Here is a 20,009-nt window from a genome sequence, read left to right as displayed (position 1 = left end):
CTGCCACAGTGCACTGAGGAGCTGGGAAAGGTAGAGGCCCCTCGGGTTGTACGGCTTGCAATGAATGTATGCATTGAATACCAATTGTATTATAATTGTATTGAAGCACCTCAGAGTGCAACAGGATGTATGTTGATAACTCCAATCCCATTGCACTGATTATCTGTAATGACCATATTGAAATGACTGTAATATTCATAGATTGTATTGAAGTACCTCGTGATCCATGTGTAAAAGTTGAATCTGATTGCACTTTGTGTGATGACGATTTAGAAATGTTTTGTAATGTTCAGATATTTTACGAATAAAGTATATTTTTCAAAAAAAAAACAAGCTTGCCCTTAAAAAAGTTTCACACCTGACGTGATTTAGACCTTGGAGGCGTTTTCTTGCCTTCAGCCTAGATTATTGCACTCTGCCTGCTTGTTAATTGTCTCAATAGACATTTAAATGGACAATTAAAATGGTGGACAGGTTCCCGACCTTTTGACCTGCCCGCTCATGGCATTATCTAAAACGAGCGTGACAACTTCGGAAACACCGCCCAACGTCACCATGTCCGACATTACGCTCCACAAGGAAACATTCCCATTCACAGAACGTAAAATGTAGGCCAACGTTCGAGTCTGTGGGCCAGCACAGTGCCAAAATGAGCAGACTTGGTCCTGGCAAAGGTCTTGTGGTCCTGAGGAGGGAGATTGGGCGTCTGTTCTTAGGCAGGGAGAGATCACCGCTCTTGGGCTGCAGGACAACAATGAAGAGGAGCATCTCCCCACTTGCCAGATTTCCCTCAGTAACAACGCAATTCCACCCCCACCCCCCACCCCCCCAGGACGTCCCAGGCACCCTGTGGAACTCCACAGTCAGCTTATCCAATCCTGGGGACTTGCCTCACGTGAGCCGGTCAGGGGCTCCACAGGCTAAGGGGAGCATCGAATCGCTCAGCACCCTCTGTACCGACCTTTGACAGGCCATCCCACAAAACCCTGTGAGCGGATCCGGAGTGAACAGAGAATTGTTATAGGCTTGGGCTGGACACTGACACCCTGTGGATCTGAGACCAGGGATCCGTCATCGGCCAGCAGCCCCAGGAGCTGCTTACGGACCCCCTGCCTGTTTTCCAGTGAGTAGAAGAAGGGGGAGCCACAGTCCAGGTCCTGAAGGAGCCGGATCTGTGACCCCGCGAACACACCTCAGGACCGGATAAGCTGCAGGTCCCTCAGCGCATCCTTCTTCACCTCATATACCTTCCACAGGGCCGGGTCCTCATCGGCCTGACTGAGATGGGACTCCAGGGTGAGCACCTCCTGTTCCAACCCCTCGACCCTGGCCTTACAGGGAACCACCAGCAACACCCGACTGTGGGGAGGGAGCAGAGTCACTCGTGATCCTCCAGCCCCTCAGCAGCCCAGTGAGGGACGTTCTGAGCCGGTGCAGCTCGATTTGGTTCACGTCCTTGCTCATGTCCCCCGGCCTTTAGAGCCGAGTGGACGGACCTGTTGAGCAGTGTCAGCTCCGACCATTGGTTGAGGGCCAGCTAGACTTTGTCATGGTGACTCAGGCTGTCAGCCAGGAATTTCCGGAGTTCCCCGGGAAGGGTGGTTGAGGGAAGACTCAGTGGGAGACACGAGGGTGTCCACCACCTGACTGGCGATGGGCTCTAAATCATCCCCGGTGTTCTCAACTGAGCGGCCCAACCCGTCTCCTCCTCCGAATTGTCACTGCCAGTGACCGATCCCCACCCCAACAAACAGAGGGCAGCGGGCAGTCCAGCCACACCAACCGGCCCTAACCCTGTCACCATCCCACCCCCAGGATCGACTGCAGAGGGCTCCTCCCTGGGCTGCTCTGGAGGTTCTGGGTCAGAGGGCAGCAGTGGTCCAGGGCTCCTCTCCGCCTCAGGCTGACTCTTCTACTCACTGGAAAACAGGCAGGGGGTCTGTGAGCAGCTCCTGGGGCTGCTGGCTGATGGTGCATCCCTGGTCTCGGATCCGTAGGGTGTCAGTGTCCAGCCCAAGCCTGTGATCATGCTCTGGTCAGTCTGAATCCATCCACGGCGACTCAGGGAAAAACTCCATCCCCAATACCGGTGACCCCGGGGTCAAAATCAGAGACAGAGGATGGGGAGCCTTCCCCTCCCCAACCACCATCCAGTGACCCAGCCTGTGAGACCTTCCCCTCCCCCAACCGCCCCCCCCCCGCACCGGCCAGTGACCCAGCATGTGGGGCCTTCTCCTCCTCTCCCCCACCCAGTGACCCAGTGTGTGGGGCCTTCTCCTCCCCTCAATGCCCAGTGACCCAGTGTGTGGGGCCTTCTCCTCCTCTCCTTCCCCCAATGCCCAGTGACCCAGTGTGTGGGGCCTTCCCCTCCCCACAATGCCCAGTGACCCAGTGTGTGGGGCCTTCCCCTCCCCCACCACCGCCCAGTGACCCAGTGTGTGGGGCCTTCCCCTCCCCCACCACCGCCCAGTGACCCAGTGTGTGGGGCCTTCCCCTCCCCCACCACCGCCCAGTGACCCGGTGTGTGGGGCCTTCTCCTCCTCTCCTCCCACCAATGCCCAGTGACCTAGTTTGTGGGGCCTTCTCCTCCCCCCAATGCCCAGTGACCCAGTGTGTGGGGCCTTTTTAATTGAATCCTCGACCAGGTCGAGCAGGTCCTGGGGATTTCAGCCTGTGGCCGGGCCGGCTCAGCCTCATCGACCTCGCCCGTCCCAGACTCCAGGGCTTCCGACTTGGTGACGAGTGACTGGATTATACCGAGTGGATCCTCCGGCCCTCCCTCAGGCAGGGGCCCTCACACATCCCCGGGAGGTACAGGCCAGACCCAGAGGGACCCGTCTCCCACTCCCGAGGAATGGACGACCCCTGCTGACAGTGTGTGATAATGGGAGGGGGGCAGGATCCATGAAGGACACCAGCCCCTCATCTACAGGGGAACAAACCCCCTCCCCCATCCACATACAAGAAACAGTCTTTATTTGGATGAAGGGATAAAACCCTCATCCTCCTGGATTGTTACTGTCCGAGGACAGATTTTCAGTGGTTCTGTGTTTTTACCCCCATCAGCGCTACCTGGATAGAAGTAAGGATAGAGTTTCTCAGTGAATGTAGCAGTGAAAGTGTAGATATGGGACTTGTTATCTGAGTTATAAAAGGACACCTTCCCTCCCTCATAATCCAGACAGACTCGAATCTTTCTCGGTTTCACACTCAGCTCTAAGGGTTTCCATGGCCCCTCACACGCCCAGTATTTATTCCCCTCTCTCAGCGACATTGTCCAGTATCCGTTACCTGGATCCAGGTAGACTTCCCCCTTCCTATTGCTGGATTCCTTGGCCACACCCACATCCCACTCAGTCTTGTTCCCCACCTCCACCTCCCAGGAATGTTTCCCTGATGTGAATCCCTCTGATCCCAGGATATTGACATAGTAATTAAATCTCTCCGGATTGTCGGGAAGCTGCTGCCGTTTCCCGGTGTCTCTCACGTTCCTCAGGTCCTCAGACAGGAGAAGTTCAGGATGGGCTGTATTAGGGTCGAAGGTCACTGGAGCTGGGAACAGATGGACACAAATAAAATGTTAGTCACACTCACTGTAACTTTCACAGCCGGTTAGTGATTGGGAAAATCAGCAATGAACCAGAATGAGAAATTCACCCCCCACCCGGGGAAGAGTTTAAACAGAGCACAGGGGAAACGGGAAGACACTGCCCGGGGGAAGGTTTTACCTGGTGCCCACACCCTGCAGTGAGGCTGAGGCAACCCTGTTACAGAGAGGGGCTGGGGGAGGGGGAGGGTGACAAGGCCCCAGGACTGCACTGAATCAGGGATCAGAAGTGTAAAAAACTGAAATAGAGAGAGAGAGAGACAGAGAGAGACAGAGAGAGAGACAGAGAGATTGGCAGAGAGAAAAAGAGACACAGAGAAATAAAGAGAGATGGAGAGAGGGGGGGGAGAGAGAGACAGAGACACGGAGAGCGATGGAGAGAGAGAGGCTGGCAGAGAGAGAGAGAGAAAGAGAGCCTGGCAGAGAGAGAGGCAGGCAGAGAGAGAGAGGCTGGAAACGAGAGAGAGGGACTGGCAGAGACAGAGCGAGAGACGCAGAAAAAGGGAGAGAAGCAGAGTGAGAGAGGCAGGCAAAGAGAGGGAGAGGGTGAGACAGGCAGAGAGAAAGAGAGAGAGAATGGCAGAGAGAGAGAGAAAGAGGCAGGCAGAGAGAGACAGGCAGAGAGAGAGGGGGGCTGGCAGATAGAGAGAGACAGACAGGCGGAGAGAAAGAGAGAGAGAATGGCAGAGAGAGAGAGAAAGAGGCAGGCAGAGAGAGACAGGTAGAGAGAGAGGGGGGCTGGCAGAGAGAGAGGGGGTCTGGCAGACAGAAAGAGACAGACAGGCAGAGAGAAAGAGAGAGAGACTGGCAGAGAGAGAGTCAGGTAGAGAGAGAGAGAGAGGCTGGAAGAGAGAGACAAAGGGAGAGGCTGGCAGAGAGAAAGAGAGAGAGAGGCAGGCAGAGAGAGAGGGAGACAAGCAGAGAAAAAGAGAAGAGTGACGGTGAGCGTGAGTGACTCCCCCCTTTCCCTCTCTCCCTCCACCCCTTTCCCTCTCTCCCTCCACCCCTTTCCCTCTCTCCCTCCCCCTTTCCCTCTCTCCGTCCCACCCTTTCCCTCTCTCCCTCCCCCCTTTACCTCTCTCCCTCCCCCCTTTCCCTCTCTCCCCCCCCCTTTCCCTCTCTCCCTTCCCCCCTTTCCCTCTCTCCCTCCCCCCCTTCTTCTGACAGAGACAGGCAGAAAGCAAGTGTACAACAGGCAGAATTAGGTCATAACAGGCAGAGAGGGCAAGGGGCATGACCGAGATGGTGGTGTAGTGGTAATGTCACTGGAGCAGTAATCTAGTGGCCCAGGCTCATGCTCTGGGGACATGGGTTCAAATCCCATCAGAGCAGCTGCTAAATTTTAAATTCAATTAAGTAAAACTAAAAGCTGTTCTCAGTAATAATGACTTTGAAACTATCATTCTAAAAACCCACCTGGTTCACTAATGTTGTTTAGGGGAAAGAAATCTGCCATCCTTACCTGGTCTGGCCTACCTGTGACTCCAGACCCACAGCAATGTGGTTGACTCTTAACTGCCCTCTGAAATGGCTGAGCAAGTCACTCAAATCAAGAGAAATTAGGGATGGGTAATAGATGCTGGCCTTACCAGTGATGCCCACATCCCATGAAAGAATAAATAAAATGAAAGTGAGAGGTTAACAGAGGGGGAGAGTGCGATAGGCAGAATGAGGTTGTGATAGACAGAGAGTGAGAGGGACAGGTGAGGAGAGAAAGACAGCTGTGTGGAGAGAAGGGAGAGACAGCATGTGAGAGGGAGATGAGAGAGCATGAATGACACAGAGAGAGAGCTCTGATGTAATATGCCTTTAAGTGATATCAACATGACATCACTAGAAGGGAGCTTGTCATGTGATCCAGTCTTGGTTCATTTTGCTTTGAGCAGAACACACACACACAGCTCTGATACCTTCAAGCCTTATACCTATGTAGAACCATGTGCCTAGTCTTAAAGATTGACCCACTACGTGTTTACCCAATCACCGATAAGAAATTGGTGCCTTGTCTCTTGTAGAGTAAATAAGCCCAAGGTATTATATCATTCTAATAACACGACATGGTGATCAGCGGTGGTAAGACAGATGGCAGCAAGATTAAGTACAGGTACGACATGGTGAACAGCCGTGAATCGTGCGACATGGCATGATACCACCCTCGATGTTTTGGTCAGACCGCAATGAAGTCACAGCATCGGAGAGCGTTGAAAACGCAGCGTGGTGACTGCGATGAAAAGCTTTGGAGACAGAGTGCCGAGCTAGGCAGATTGCCTAACCCAGTGAAAACAGAAGATATATCCTGAGATCTACAAGTTGACTTCATTGACACTGAGCTTGAAGATTTTCTCCAAATTGATCGGGTACATTTTGTGCATCACAATTTCCAGCAACTACAAGAAGAAACAGCGAAAGAGTCGAAACTGCAGAAACTGTGGAAAATCATCATTGAAGGATGGTCTGATTGAATTCAGCATGTCCACAAACAAGTTTAACAATATCTTTAAAGACAGGCTGATATTCATACCGGAATCTTTGCAACCTTATATTCTTCAACAACTTCATCATTCACACATGGGCATAGATCAGATGAGAAGACTCGTAAGAGAAACAGTCTATTGGCCGGGTATGAACAATGACATTGAAATCGTCATCAAGAAGTACAAGGCATGTCAAGAGCACATGTCAATCAACACAAAGCACCATTGATTCCACATAAAGTTCCTACCCATCCTTGGTCCAAAGTCAGATTCTACCTCTTTCATGTCTATGGCACATTCTTCATCATCATGGTTGACGACTTTACCAAATACCCCATTATTCGACAATTGCACAATATGTCGAGCATAACTGCTGCACACAGTGCTCTTAAGTGCTATTTTCATTTTATTTGCTGGGCCTAGAGAGATCATTATGGATAATGGTCTGTAATTTATTGGTAAACCATTTCGGGACAGAATGATAGATGAGAAATAGAGTATCAATCACACTACTTCTTCTCCTCATTGTAGACAGACCAAGCAAGGTCTACACATTGCAATGTTATATCTCAGAGCAACAACTTTAAGTGCAACTATTCCATCACCAGCAGGGCTCATGTTTAACAGACCAATGCACACCAACTTACTAACTCATACCCACTCGACACCCTCAGGAACTAGAGAGCAACTTTTAAAACTACAAGGTAAGATGACTAATGTGCACAATAAAAATCCAGGTACAGAATTGTGAAATTTACAGTTGGGACAATGAGTTTGCATCCAGGATCCCACAGGCAACCAGCTGAGGTGACAAGGATTTGTTCAGAATCAAGGTCCTATGAAGTCATTACACACAAAGGTGCAACAGTGAAGCAGAACCGGAGACAAATCAGGTCCATTCCAGCTCTTCAACCACCATACAGTCCTATTGCATCCAGGACAAAATCCCAAATACAACCAGAAACAACATCCAAGAATGAAAATCCCACAGATCACTGTGAGCAATTAAAGAAACCTCCAGATGAGGTTACCATTGCAAGATCTGGGAGTACCAGCTGATTATCTTTACGCTTTAGAGACTCACAGATTCATCAGTTCTATGCACTTGTGTAATGGGGACTAAACATGAGCATGTATTGTAAATAATTATATTTCTTTGGAAGGGGGGAAGGTGACATTCAAATAGAGAGCAGAGACTGTGACTTACAGTGAGTGAGAGAGAGAGATAATGTGACAGGCAGAGAGAGGGAGAGACAATGTGACAGGTAGAGAGAGTGTGTTACAGGCAGAGATTGAGAGAGCATGTGGTGGGCAGAGAGAGATAGAGAGAAAGAGAGGTGAGGTCATGACTGACAGAGGTAGAGTGTGTATGACATGCACACAGGGAGGGAGAGAGATAGAGAGCGACTGGCAGAGAGATTAAGGGTGGGAAGGGCAGAATTATTCATGAAGGCAGAGAGAGAAAGAGAGAGAGAGAGAGTGTGTTAGAGGCAGTGAGAGGGAGAGGGAGAGGGTGAGAAAAATAAAGAGGGAGAGAAATGTGCCAGACAGAGAGAGGGTATGACTGACAGTGAGAGAGAGACAAATAAAGAGAGAGGGAGATAGAGGGAATGACAGGCGGAATGAGGTCGCGACAGGCAGAGCGAGAGAAGGGGCACAACTGAGAGAGTGAGAGCATGACAGACATAAGAACATAAGAAATAGGAACAGGAGTAGACCATTCGGCCCCTCCAGCCTGCTCCGCCATTCAATAAGATCATGGCTGATCTGCTTGTGTTTCGAATTCCACATTCCCACCTACCCCTGGTAACCTCTGATTCCCTTGCCTAACAAGGATCCATCTACCTCTGCCTTATAAATATTCAATGACCCTGCATCCACTGCCTTCTGAGGCAGAGAGTTACAAAGTCGCACAATCCTCTGACAGGAAAAAATTCTCCTCATCTCTGTCCTAAAATGGCGATCGCCAATTTTAAAACAGTGATCCCTAGTTTTGGACTCACCCACAAGGGGAAATATCCTTTTCACGTCCACCTTGCCAAGGCTATTCAGGATATTGTATACTTCAATAAAATCACCCCTCAGCCTTCTAAACTCCAGTGGAAACAAGCCCAGTCTGTCCAACCTTTCCACATAAGACAACCCGCTCATTCCAGGTAAAAACCTAGTAAACCTCTGAACCACCTCCAAGGCTGAGAGAGAGAAAGAGAGAGAGAGAGAGAGAGCGAGCGAGAGTGTGTGCAACAGGCAGTGAGAGAATGTCCGGTAGGCAGAGAAAGAGAACGCACAACTGACAGAACAAAATCACAACAGGCAGAGAGAGAAAAGGGGAAAAACAGAGAGAGAACGAGAGAGGGAATGCAACTTGCAAAACGAATCCGCGATAGAGAGAGAGAGAGAGAGAGAGGGAGGGAGCTCAACTGCGGAATGAGGTAGAGTGAGAAGGGGCAGCGAGAGCGTGACATCAGGGTGGTACAGGAACAAGCAGCCACACGAGATGGACACTTGGACCATGGGTCTGAATTTTTCATCCGTTGGGCACGCGCCAGAGTCAGGGGACTCGGAGTCAAGAGAGACTCGACCCACACACCCCTAGTTTACAGAAATTCCAACCATTAATGAAACGGTGTCAGCACGAAAACACTCCCCAGGGTCAGGTCCATGTCACCCAGGGAGAGGGTGTCCCCGGAAATTCAGCAGGAAGGGACTGCACCCAGCCTGAGTGTCCTTGTCCACTCAGGTATGATGAGTATCATAGACAATGTGTAGATATTATAGTGGAGGGAAAGAAAGGTTGTAGACACTGGAGTGTCCAGCACCGTGGTAGATTCACCCTCTCCTATGATCTACAGGAGAATCCATTGTATTGGGAAGATTTACAGGTGATGCAGTGATTGGAGCGATATCCAAACCCTTAAATGTTAAGGGTGGGACCCCAAACAAAGTGGGCGTGTGTTTTATTGAGATGGGACCGGCCTGGGATGGGAGTTTTAGGTTCAGATTGGAAGTTGCCTCTCGTGGTAAATAACTGTTTGTGGGGTGGAATGGATAGCGGACGAGGTGTTGGTTATTCCTCCACGTCACGGTGAGACATGGGAAATGACATCAATAGGATCCTATTATTTAAAAACTCTGAGAACTCAGACACGGGAAATGTATAGGACTGTAGTAGAAGAAAATAGGGACGTCTCCACTGTTCACAAACATGATTGTGGATGAGTGACTGGGGGAGAAGTCAGGATAGAGGGAGACCCCATGTCCCAACCATAAAAACAATACACTTTCCCTAAGGAAGTGGGGAAAGACCTGGAAAAGGCTGTAGCCTCCCTAGTGGAATAGGGAGTATTGGGACTGGGATGAGAAATGTGAAAAGGCTTTCATTAAACTGAAAATGGGCTTGCAGACTGGCCCAGCTCTGGGAGCTGTGGACCCCGACAAGGACTTTTATCTGGAAGCTGCAGCCACCGACGTCAGTTTCAGTGAAGTCCTTCTGCAGGAAACAAACGGTCACTTGTGACCAGTAGCCGATGTGTCCAGAGTCCTAGCAGATGTAGAAAAGGGGTTTTCCCTCTGTGAGGGACATCTGTTAGTGACCTGTTGGGCAGTGAAACATTTTACCATTTTCACCGGCACCCATTACTGACCCAGCACAACCCAATCCGACAATTGTTAGACAGAAAAATCAAAGAATGAATAGGATCTAGTGCCAGAATAACTAGATAGACTTCATTGCGAAGTGGGAAAATCATCAAGGTAAACAGAATGGATGACTCTAAACTCACAGCTAATCTCAACTATTCAGGAGAAACCCACACTTGTACCGTACAGGGGGTTTGGGAAACTGAGGGAGGATTCACGGCAGGAATCCACCCTGAGGGATGAGATATTTATGTTGATGGCTCTCGTCTTGTGGAAGAAGGAAAAGAAAAACAGAATCCTGGATTAATGATCCACAAAGGGTGGTTGAATAAGCAATCTTCCTTCCCAATACTATGAGTGCCCAGCAGGTGGAGCTAGTCACTGTGACCATTGGTCACACATCCGAGTGAAGGAGAGTCAGATGGAGGGTCAGAAAATGGTCTGCCCAGAAATAACCAAACCCCACCTGAAAAAAAATAACTTTGAAATCCCCACAACAAAAGTTAAAACTGATAAGACAAAATCAATAGGAAACATTTTCTGTTTTGAAGGGAAAGGCAACTGGATTTTGTTTCCAGTATCTGTCTATAAGAATGGATGGAAGGTTTCTGACCTGCGATTGAAAGTCTGTCTTCAGAAAATTGTCTGTGCGCTGGCAGTGTACACACTTCTCCGCAGAGCTAAAAGTCATTAACCCTTTCTATTCCTAACTTCAATTTTGCAACCATAAGTTTGTTACTTACAGCAGGTTGAAAATTTAGCTTAGCAATTGCAAAATGCAGCAGAGAAATTGTTCCATAAAAGAAAAGCTTCAGCATTAAAGTCTAGAAGATATCTGGCAGAAATTCACTTTGGACATAGCAAACTTCTTTAATTGTAGTAGAGTTTTTTTTAAAAAGCTGAAATTGTTTATTTTAGCTGGCAATTGAAGACATGTCTTTCTGACTGTTTTCCCAATTGAGGTTAAGTAGAAAACATCAGTATTGAAAATTGTTTTAAAGGAGAAAAAGAATAAAGGAGACATGGGAAAGATTCTGTCCTCCTTTCTACTGTTAAACACTGCAAGGTTATAGTGTTGTCTCTTGAAGAAGCTGGTGTGAATATTTCAGAGTTCACGAGCTGTGGGAAGTTCCATCCTGTTTAATTCCCTTTTGTGGAAGAATGTGAAAGGTTTTATTTAACCGTGAAAGGTAACTTTTCCTTTAATTTTTTTCAATTTTATTCCAGTCATTTGGAAGGGGCCGGAGAAAAGAACACGGGAAATAGTTTAATAATTCATCTTTCATTTTGAAAGCACAGGCTATTTAGTTCTGTGTTCAATTAATAAGAATTAGTCTGACTAAATTGGAATTAGGAATATGAACTTTTCTGTTCATTCATGGGATGTGGGCATCACTGGCTAGGCCAGCATTTATTGCCCATCCCTAATTGCCTTTGAGAAGGTGGTGGTGAGCTGCCTCCTTGAACCGCTGCAGTCCATGTGGTGTAGGTACACCCATGGTGCTGTTAGGGAGGTAGTTCCAGGATTTTGACCCAACGACAGTGAAGGAACAGTGATATATTTCCAAGTCAGGATGTTGAGTGACTTGGAGGGGAACTTGCAGGTGGTGGTGTTCCCATGTATCTGCTGCCCTTGTCCTTCTAGATGGTAGTTAGTGGTCATGGGTTTGGAAGGTGCTGTCTTGGCGAGATGCTGCAGTGCATCTTGTAGATGGTACACACTGCTGCTACTGTGCATTGGTGGTGGAGGGAGTGAATGTTTGTGGATGGGGTGCCAATCAAATGGGCTGCTTTGTCCTGGATGGTGTCAAGCTTCCTGAGTGTTGTTGGAGCTGCACTCATCCAGGCAAGTGGAGAGTATTCCACCACACTCCTGACTTATACCTTCAAGATGGTGGACAGGCTTTGGGGAGTCAGGAGGTGAGTTACTCTCTGCAGAATTCCCAGTTTCTGAGCTGCCCTTGTAGCCACAGTGTTTACGTGGCTAGTCCAGCTCAGTTTCTGTTCAATGGTAACCCGCAGGATGTTGATTGTGGGGGATTCAGTGATGCTAATGTCATTGCAGGGGCAATGATTAGATTCTCTCTTGATGGAGCTGGTCATTGCCTGACACTTGTGTAGCACGAATGTTACTTGCCACTTGTCAGCCCAAGCCTGGATATTGTCCAGGTCTTTCTGCATTTGGACATGGACTTCTTCAGTAGCTGAGGAGTTGCAAATAGTGCTGAACATTGTTGTCAGTGGTCTCACTCTGGCCAACATCCCCAGCATCGAAGCATTGACCAGGCTTGATCAGCTCTGCTATACGGGCCACATCGTCCGCATGCCTGACACGAGACTCCCGAAACAAGCTCTCGGCTCGGAGCTTCGATAGGGTAAGTGAGCCCCAGGAGGGCAGAGGAAACGCTTCAAGGAAACCCTCAAAGGCTCTTTGAAAAAGTGCAACATCCCACCGACATCTGTGAGTCCCCAGATCAAGACTGCCTGAGGTGGAGGGAAAGCATCCGGGAAGGTGCTGAACACCTCGAGTCTCATCGCCAAGGGCTATCTGAAGCCAAACATTGACAGCGAAAGGAGCGCATAGTAACCCGGGCACCCCACCCACCCTTCCCCCTGCCACCCTCTGCCCCACCTGTGACAGAGCCTGTAGGTCACACATTGGACGCTTCAGTCACCTGAGAACTCATTTTTAGTGAGGAAACAATTCATCCTCGAACCCGGGGACTGCCTAAGAAGATGAACATTGTGCAATGATCCGTAAACATCCCCACTTCTGATATTATGACAGAAGGAAAGTCACTAATGAAGCAGTGGAAGATGGTTGGGCCTAGGACACTGCTCTGGGGAACTCCTGCAGTGATGTCCTGGAGCTGAGATGACTGACCTCCAACAACCACAACCATCTTCCTTTGTGCTAGGTATGACTCAAACCAGTGGAGACTTTTCCCCCTGATTCCCATTGACTCCAGTTTTACCAGGGCTCCTTGATGCCACACTCAGTGAAATGCTGCCTTGGTGTCAAGGGCAGTCACTCTCACCTCACCTCGGGAGTTCAGCTCTTTTGTCCATGTTTGAACCAAGGCTGAAATGAGGTCAAGAGCTGAGTGAACATGGCGGGACCCAGGCCGAGCATCAGTGAGCAGGTAATTGCTAAGCAAGTCCTGCGAGATAGCACTGTTGACGACCCTTTCCATTACTTTACTGATGATCAAGAGTAGACTAATGGGGTGGTAATTGGGCGGATTCGATTTGTCCTGCTTCTTATGTACAGGACATACCTGGGCAATTTTCAATATTGCCGGGCAGATGCCAGTGTCTTAACTGTACAGCTTGGCTGGGCGGGCAGCAAGTTCTGAAACACCAGTCAGTATTATTGCCGGAATATTGTCAGGGCCCATAGCCTTTGCACTGTCCAGTGCCTTCAGCCATTTCTTGATATCACGTGGAGTGAACCAAATTGGCTGAAGACTGGCATCTGTGATGCTGGGTTCCTCCAGAGAAGGCTGAGATGGATCATCCACTCGGCACTTCTGGCTGAAGACTGTTGCAAATGCTTCAGCCTTATCTTTTTCACTGATGTGCTGGGGTCCCCCATCATTGAGGATGCAAATTTTGTGGAGCCTCCTCCTCCAGTGGGTTGTTTAATTATCCACCATCATTCACAACTGGGTGTTGCAGGACTGAAGAGCATAGAGCTGATCCATTGGTTGTGGAGTCATTTAGCTCTGTCTATCATTTGCTGCTTATGCTGTTTGGCATGCAAGTAGTCCTGTGTTGTAGCTTCAGCAGGTTGGCACCCCATTTTTAGATATGCCTGGTGCTGCTCCTGACATGCCCTCCTGCACTCTTCATTGAACCAGGGTTGATCCCATGGCTTGGTGGTAATTATAGAGGGGGGGATATGCTGGGCCATGAGGTTACAGACTGTGGTTGAGTACAATTCTGCTGCTGATCATGCGCCTCATGGTTTCCCAGTCTTGAGTTGCTAGATCTGTTTGAAACACCACACTTCATGATGGAGGGGATCCTCAAAGTGAAGGCGGGCCTTTGCCTCCACAATGACTGTGTAGCGGTCACTGCTACCATTACTGTCATGGACAGATGTATCTGCAGCAGGCATGTTGGTGAGGATAAAGTCAAGTATGTTCTTCCCTCTTGTTGGTTCCCTCACCACCTGCCGCAGACCCAGTCTATCAGCTATGTCCTTTAGGACCCGGCCAGCTCGGTCAGTGGTGGTGCTCCCGAGCCACTCTTGGTGATGGACATTGAAGTCCCCACCCCGAGTGCATTCTGAGCCTTTGTCACGCTCAGAGCTTCCTCCAAGTGATTTTCAACATAGAGCAGTACTGATTCATCAGCTGACAGGGGCTCGCTAAGTGGCTTCAGCAGAAGGTTTCCTTGCCCATATTTGACATAGTTCCATGAAATTTCATGGGATCCATCGTCAATGTTGAGGACTCCCAGGGCAACTCCCTTCTGACTGTATACCACTGTGCCACCATCTCTGCTGCTGGTGGGACAGGACATACCCAGGGATGGTGATGGTGCTGTCTGGGACATTGCCTGTAGTGTATGATTCTGTGAGTATGACTATGTCAGGCTGTTGCTTGACTAGTCTGTGAGACAGCTCTCCCAAATTGGCAAATTTTAGAAAGGAGGACTTTGCAGGGTCGACAGGGCTGAGTTTGCCATTGTTGTTTCCGGTGCCTAGGTCAATGCCAGGTTCATTCCTTATTGACTTGTTTTTAACAGTTTGATACAACCGAGAAGCTTGCTAGACTATTTCAGATGACATTGTAAGAGACAACCAGATTGCTGTGGGTCTGGAGTCACATGTAGGGCAGGCCAGGTGAGGACGACAGATTTCTTTCCGTAATGGACATTCATAAACCAGATGGGTTTTTACAACAATCGACAATGGTTTCATGGTCAACATTAGACTTATAATTCCAGATTTTAATTGAATTCAAATTTCACCATCTGCTGTGGTGGGATTCGGACCCAGGCCCCTGGAGCATTACCCTGGGCCTCTGGAATACTAGTCCAATGACAATGCCACTGCCTCCCTGTTGCCTGGAAGGATCCAGGTGCAGAGAAATTCAGGACAGCAGTAACGTGACTGCCACGAACAGTAATAGGGCTGGATTTTATGCTGAGGATGGGATCCACACACCCTCATGTAAATTTCAGGGGCAATCACACTGCTGCTGAGTCAACTCGCCTCAATTCGGCCAAAGTCAGGTGACCACCTGACACCTCCCCTGCTAGCCTTAAAATTATGAGGTGGGGTGAGACTGGGAATGGGTGAACCAGTGGCAGGTATGTCACTAAGGACATGGCACCCTAACTTACAGGTTCACCTGCCTGTTTGTCCGTTCACAGGTGGCCCGTAAAAATCAGCCGATATTGTCCAGGTGAAAGTCCAGCTATCAGTGGACAAATCTCCCTAAAATCCACTGGGGGAGAGGCTGCACCTTCCTCGGAGGTGAGGCACTGAGAAATCTAAGTGTCATCTTCTTGATCATCAATCCTGGTGAGTGGGGATCCCCCATGTACTGCTGGGATTAACTAGGGTTGAGGTTGAGGATTAAATTGAGGGTGACATAGTGGTATTGTCACTGGGCTGGAAATCCAGAGACCCAGTGTAATGTTCTGGTGACCTGGGTTCCAAACCCACCACAACAGATGGTGGAATTTTAGTACAATAAAAAAATGTAGAATTAAAAAAGTCTAATGATGTTGTTGATTGTTGTGAAAGCCCATCTGGTTCACTAATGTCCTTCAGGGAAGGACATTTTAGCTGGTCTGGCCTATATGTGACTCCAGACTCACAGCAATGTGGTTGACTCTTAAAATACTCTCTGAACAAGGGCAACAAACGCTGGCCTAGCCAGCAATGCCCACGCCCCATGAATGAATAATAATTTAAAAATTGTGTGGGCGGGCTGACCACCCACACTGTGGTGGAGTGGACTCTGTGTGGACATTAGGGAAAAGACACTTTGTTGAGGTGAACCAACAGAGTTAAGGCAGTCACAGCTTCTGTCTATTTAACTCCATTTAGCACCCACAGTGAGAGGGAAATCATAGGACAATCCAGACAAACAAATTTCACTGGCCCACTCACTCCCCCTATCATTTAATATGTTTATTTTATGTCCAGTGTTACTGAAGACATGGGGGACATTGAACATTTGAAAGGTTTGATTCCCAAATGTAATCGAACACTGATTGATCGTGGGCTTTCAGAAAACCAGCCTCCAGTAAAAGCAGCAGCATTTTTCAGTTTTCAAATGTAGCTCCCTCCTGTCCCTTACATTTCTGACCAGTCTACTCCCACCTAAATCTGGCCCCCTGATCGAGTGGGAAATAGAATTGGCACTGACGGACAATATGGAAATCCCCAAAACTCCAGGAACAGCATCGGGAATGGGGCAGATAGAATTTCAGCAGATCCCAGATCTGTCCCGAAAATACCTCCATTGGGAATTCTGGGCCAGGTTAATTGTTCAGCAAAACAATTTAAAATGAAAACAGATCAGACAATTATGTATTTTAACAGAAAACTGACTGAAGTAAAATCTGATCTGTTACAAATACAAATAGATATTTATTATAAAGAGTCTGGTCCCTTCTACTAATAACAGAGAGAGCTGTTTAATAGCTGGTGTCAGGAAGCTCACACCCACCTGTATTAATCACCGTCAGCATCTTTTTCCACACTCTGTACTGCAGTGGCCCAATGTACTTCCCCACATTTATTAAAGGGTAAACCTTCTGTGGCTCTGGGAGAGTTTGCTTCACTCTGAAACAGGAGATAAAGGTCAGTGTTGGATCTTTCCAGGGTGAGGGAGAAATATGTTAGAAATAAAAATCAAATCAAGGATCTAAATATTACCTTTTCTGTAGATCTTGAATTTTCTGTGGAACAAGAACAATTATTTATGTTTGTGTTTGGAGAGCATTTTATCACAAAAAGTAAAGAAACAAACTGGATTCCACAGAAAAGTACATTATAAATATAGCAAGTTATTGGACTGCCTCTTCCTGTCCTCACTGGACTGTGAGTTACTCCACAATATTACAAATGCCTCGATCTTACTGCACAACACAACTCACAGAGATACAATCCAATTGTAAAATCCTGATGGATATCCAATTATTGGAATTAATTTAACAGCACTGTGGCTATACATACACCACAGGGACTGCAGCTGTTCAAGAAAGCAGCTCACCACCACCTTTTCAAGGGCAATTAGGGATGGGCAACATATGCTGGCCTAGCCAGCAATGCCCACTTCCCATGAAGGAATAAAAAAAACAGTTGCTTGGTAGAACAGAACTTGAATATTGATGAAAAGAGATACGTTCCTTATGAAAAAAATTAAAGATGAAAAGATTCTTTTCTCTTTTCAGCAATAATTAATTATTTGTTTAAAGAGAATTACTTTAATGTTTTCATTTTATAATTTGTACATGTCCTGGAGACAAATGTTTCTGTGACTCTGTACTAGTGTTGTCCAATAGAAATCATGGATTATCCTAGAAAGACGGGGAAATCTGCAATGTTAGTTTTACGTTCAGCCTTGGGGCTAATCAAACTTGTATTTGAATCTTTGTCTGCAGTTATACTACAGATAGCGTCTCAGGCCACTCTGTGTAACCTGAAAACCTGAACCATACAGAATATGATAATGTCGGGTACACTTGCTGTGAGTCCCACTGAGCTCAATGACCAACCAGCTGAGTGGGAACTCCATTGTCAGAGGTACCAGGTTCAGCTGAGATGTTAAACCGAGGCCTCTTCTGTCTGTTCAGGTGAAGGGAAAAGATCCCAAGACACTATTTCAAGAAAAGCACTCTCAATGTCCTGGTCAACACTTATCCCCAACCAACACTGTTAAAATAGATTAATCAGAATTTCAATATAGAGCAGAGAATTAACAAAAGTAAGGGCTCAGGGGTTCACTGAACTTCCTGGGAAATTCTTCAAATCAAATTGATCTTAATTTAAATGTTTGCGGAGTGGAGATTCCCCCCTCCCACTCTCTGGACATTTAACTATTTAACTGCTGGGAGAAAGTTTTACCTATATGTGTATCTGACCCTGTAGAGAGCTCTCTCCTGGACAGAATCATTACAGATCTAGACAGTGAGGAGCAAAGCATTGTAAACATGGTAATGCCTGGATGGATCCTGGACTGTAGTTCCCAGTCACAGACCCACAGCTGAACTGGAAAAGAACACCCAGGGGAGAATGTCTGACTCTTCTAAGGGTTTCTCACTCTGTACGAAGCTGCTTTTCCTCATTGTTCAATTTAATGGAATTGTCCCACTAGAGTATCACAGTAAACAAGCTCCAGATGTAGTAATTTCCAAGTTAAAGGCAGCCATTAGTGACCTTGGGTGTGAGACAGAGGAAACCAAATGTCACAGGTGATTGGTATTATTTTGCTCAGTGAATTTTATATTCTAGATATTGATGACACAACCTGTTCATTCTTCACGACAGTCTCAAAGAAAAGAGGTGAAGGAGAGAGAAATAAATAACAGGCACCGTTAAAAACTGGATGTTGTCCTGTTCACTCAGCTCTTGTTCAATATCCCGAACAGTGACTAAAAGCGATGAGATTTCCTCCATTATCTTCTCAATCCTCTCCTTCATCTCCTGACTCTTTTTCTCTTTCTCCAGGTTTAGATCTTCCAACACGATTCTCTCTTCCTCATGGAGAAACTGGTGCAGTTTTTCAAATTCGGCTGTAATCTGTTTCTCTGTATTTACACTTTGGTCCTTTGGAAATTATCAGTGAGGTTGAAAAATCAAATGAGGATTTTAAAAAGGTTGTTCAGCCTGAGCAGTTCTGTTCATATCAGAATATTATACAGAAAAAATATTCCCAATCTAGTTAATCCACATCCAGATAATTTATTGAGATATGTATGATTTATTTTAGACAGAGAAAATAATTCTCTAATGTTCTGAAATCTAGTTACTTCATTATACATTAGATATAATAGATGATAGATGATCAGATGATAATTTATTCAGAAGACGGAGCTCTAACTGAGGATCAAGTTATTAATTTCTCTATTGGTGATTATCTTGTACTTAAAACCCCAGGTTTTGGACTCCCTGTCAAATAGAAACATCTTCTTTACATCCACACTATCAAAATTTTCATAATTTTAAAGGACTCTCTCAGGTCACCTCACAGATTCTCTTTTCCAGCTGGTTGAATCTTTCCCTAAAGGTATAACCTCTCAGTTCTGGTATCATCTTTGTAATTATAGTTTTGCGCCTTCTCCACTGCCTCTTTATCCTTTTTGTAATATGGAGACATAATTCTGCACAGTACAATTCTGGATGTCTATAATTCTGTACAGAATGTCAAACAAAATAAGATCAGAAGTACCTGAATGTGGGTTAATGTTTTATCATAATCACTTTTTACAGCATCACATTCCTTCTTCTTGTCCAGGATCGGCTTCAGTAAATTTTGCAGTTCCTCCTGATGAAAGAATGACAATTAATTTGTACATTTTTCAAAAATAAACACCCCAAAATTAAACATCATACAGTTAAAATTAAAAATCTGAAGGCTCTTATTGTGGGGTACCTATTGCTTCACATTCAGCAGTTTGGTTGAAAAATGCTATCAAAGGTTTTCATCTTGCCCTCATCAGGACAATTCACAAGAAATTGCCAACATTAAGGGGTCGACAATTTTATACTGCTGAGAAGAGAGTGCTGATTGTTTGGCACATGGACTCTGATTGGTGGAGGCGTTGCCATGGAGAATTCAACATGGAACAGTTAACTGCCCAGATGCGAATTTCTGATTGTTTAGTGTGGTAATTTGATGTGTAATATACCTTTAAGAAGAATGTTATACAGGATGATCACATGATCTTGTCATCCAACCGCTGAGTCGCTCAGGCTACCTCTGCAGTTAGTCGTCTTGAGTTAGGTTTTGTGTTAGAAGCACGCAAGTGTAACAGCTGTGTCTCTTGTGTAAATAAATAGTTTGTGCTTCATCTAATATTGGTCTGCTGATCTGTTCTATCTTCTGTACCAACTCAGCCATCCTGAATCATGCGTGCAACCCGTATTCTTTAGTCCCAGCAAATGGGTATTGAGAACACAACACTTAGCAAGTGCTGTCCAATCGTGATTGTGCTAAGAATTACACTGAAAATCAATTTAAGATTATCAGTCGGTCTTTCTGTGTGGCTCACGTATGCATGCTAGATGCCACAAATATTCACACACAGGGCCCTGTGCTTAGCAG

At 46.8% G+C, this 20,009-nt stretch overlaps 1 protein-coding gene across 1 annotated transcript in view; it reads right to left on the bottom strand.

The window, feature by feature from the left end:
* Positions 1 to 2,974: 2,974 nt before the first annotated feature.
* LOC144695493 (zinc-binding protein A33-like) overlaps positions 2,975 to 20,009 on the bottom strand; it is a 77,531-nt gene continuing 60,496 nt past the window's right edge. The window contains exons 7-11 of the mRNA XM_078566370.1: positions 19,134 to 19,229; positions 18,278 to 18,511; positions 16,619 to 16,641; positions 16,410 to 16,525; positions 2,975 to 3,552 (exon numbers count right to left, since the gene is read on the bottom strand). Of these exons, the coding sequence (XP_078422496.1) occupies positions 2,975 to 3,552; positions 16,410 to 16,525; positions 16,619 to 16,641; positions 18,278 to 18,511; positions 19,134 to 19,229 (1,047 nt within the window). The remainder of the gene's footprint in view (positions 3,553 to 16,409; positions 16,526 to 16,618; positions 16,642 to 18,277; positions 18,512 to 19,133; positions 19,230 to 20,009) is intronic.

Source organism: Cetorhinus maximus, chromosome 21 (genome assembly GCF_964194155.1).
Source record: "Cetorhinus maximus chromosome 21, sCetMax3.hap1.1, whole genome shotgun sequence".
In the NCBI taxonomy this organism is placed as follows: domain Eukaryota; kingdom Metazoa; phylum Chordata; class Chondrichthyes; order Lamniformes; family Cetorhinidae; genus Cetorhinus; species Cetorhinus maximus.
The sequence above is the reverse complement of the archived record's forward strand: the minus strand, read 5'-3'. Positions and strand labels throughout refer to the sequence as shown.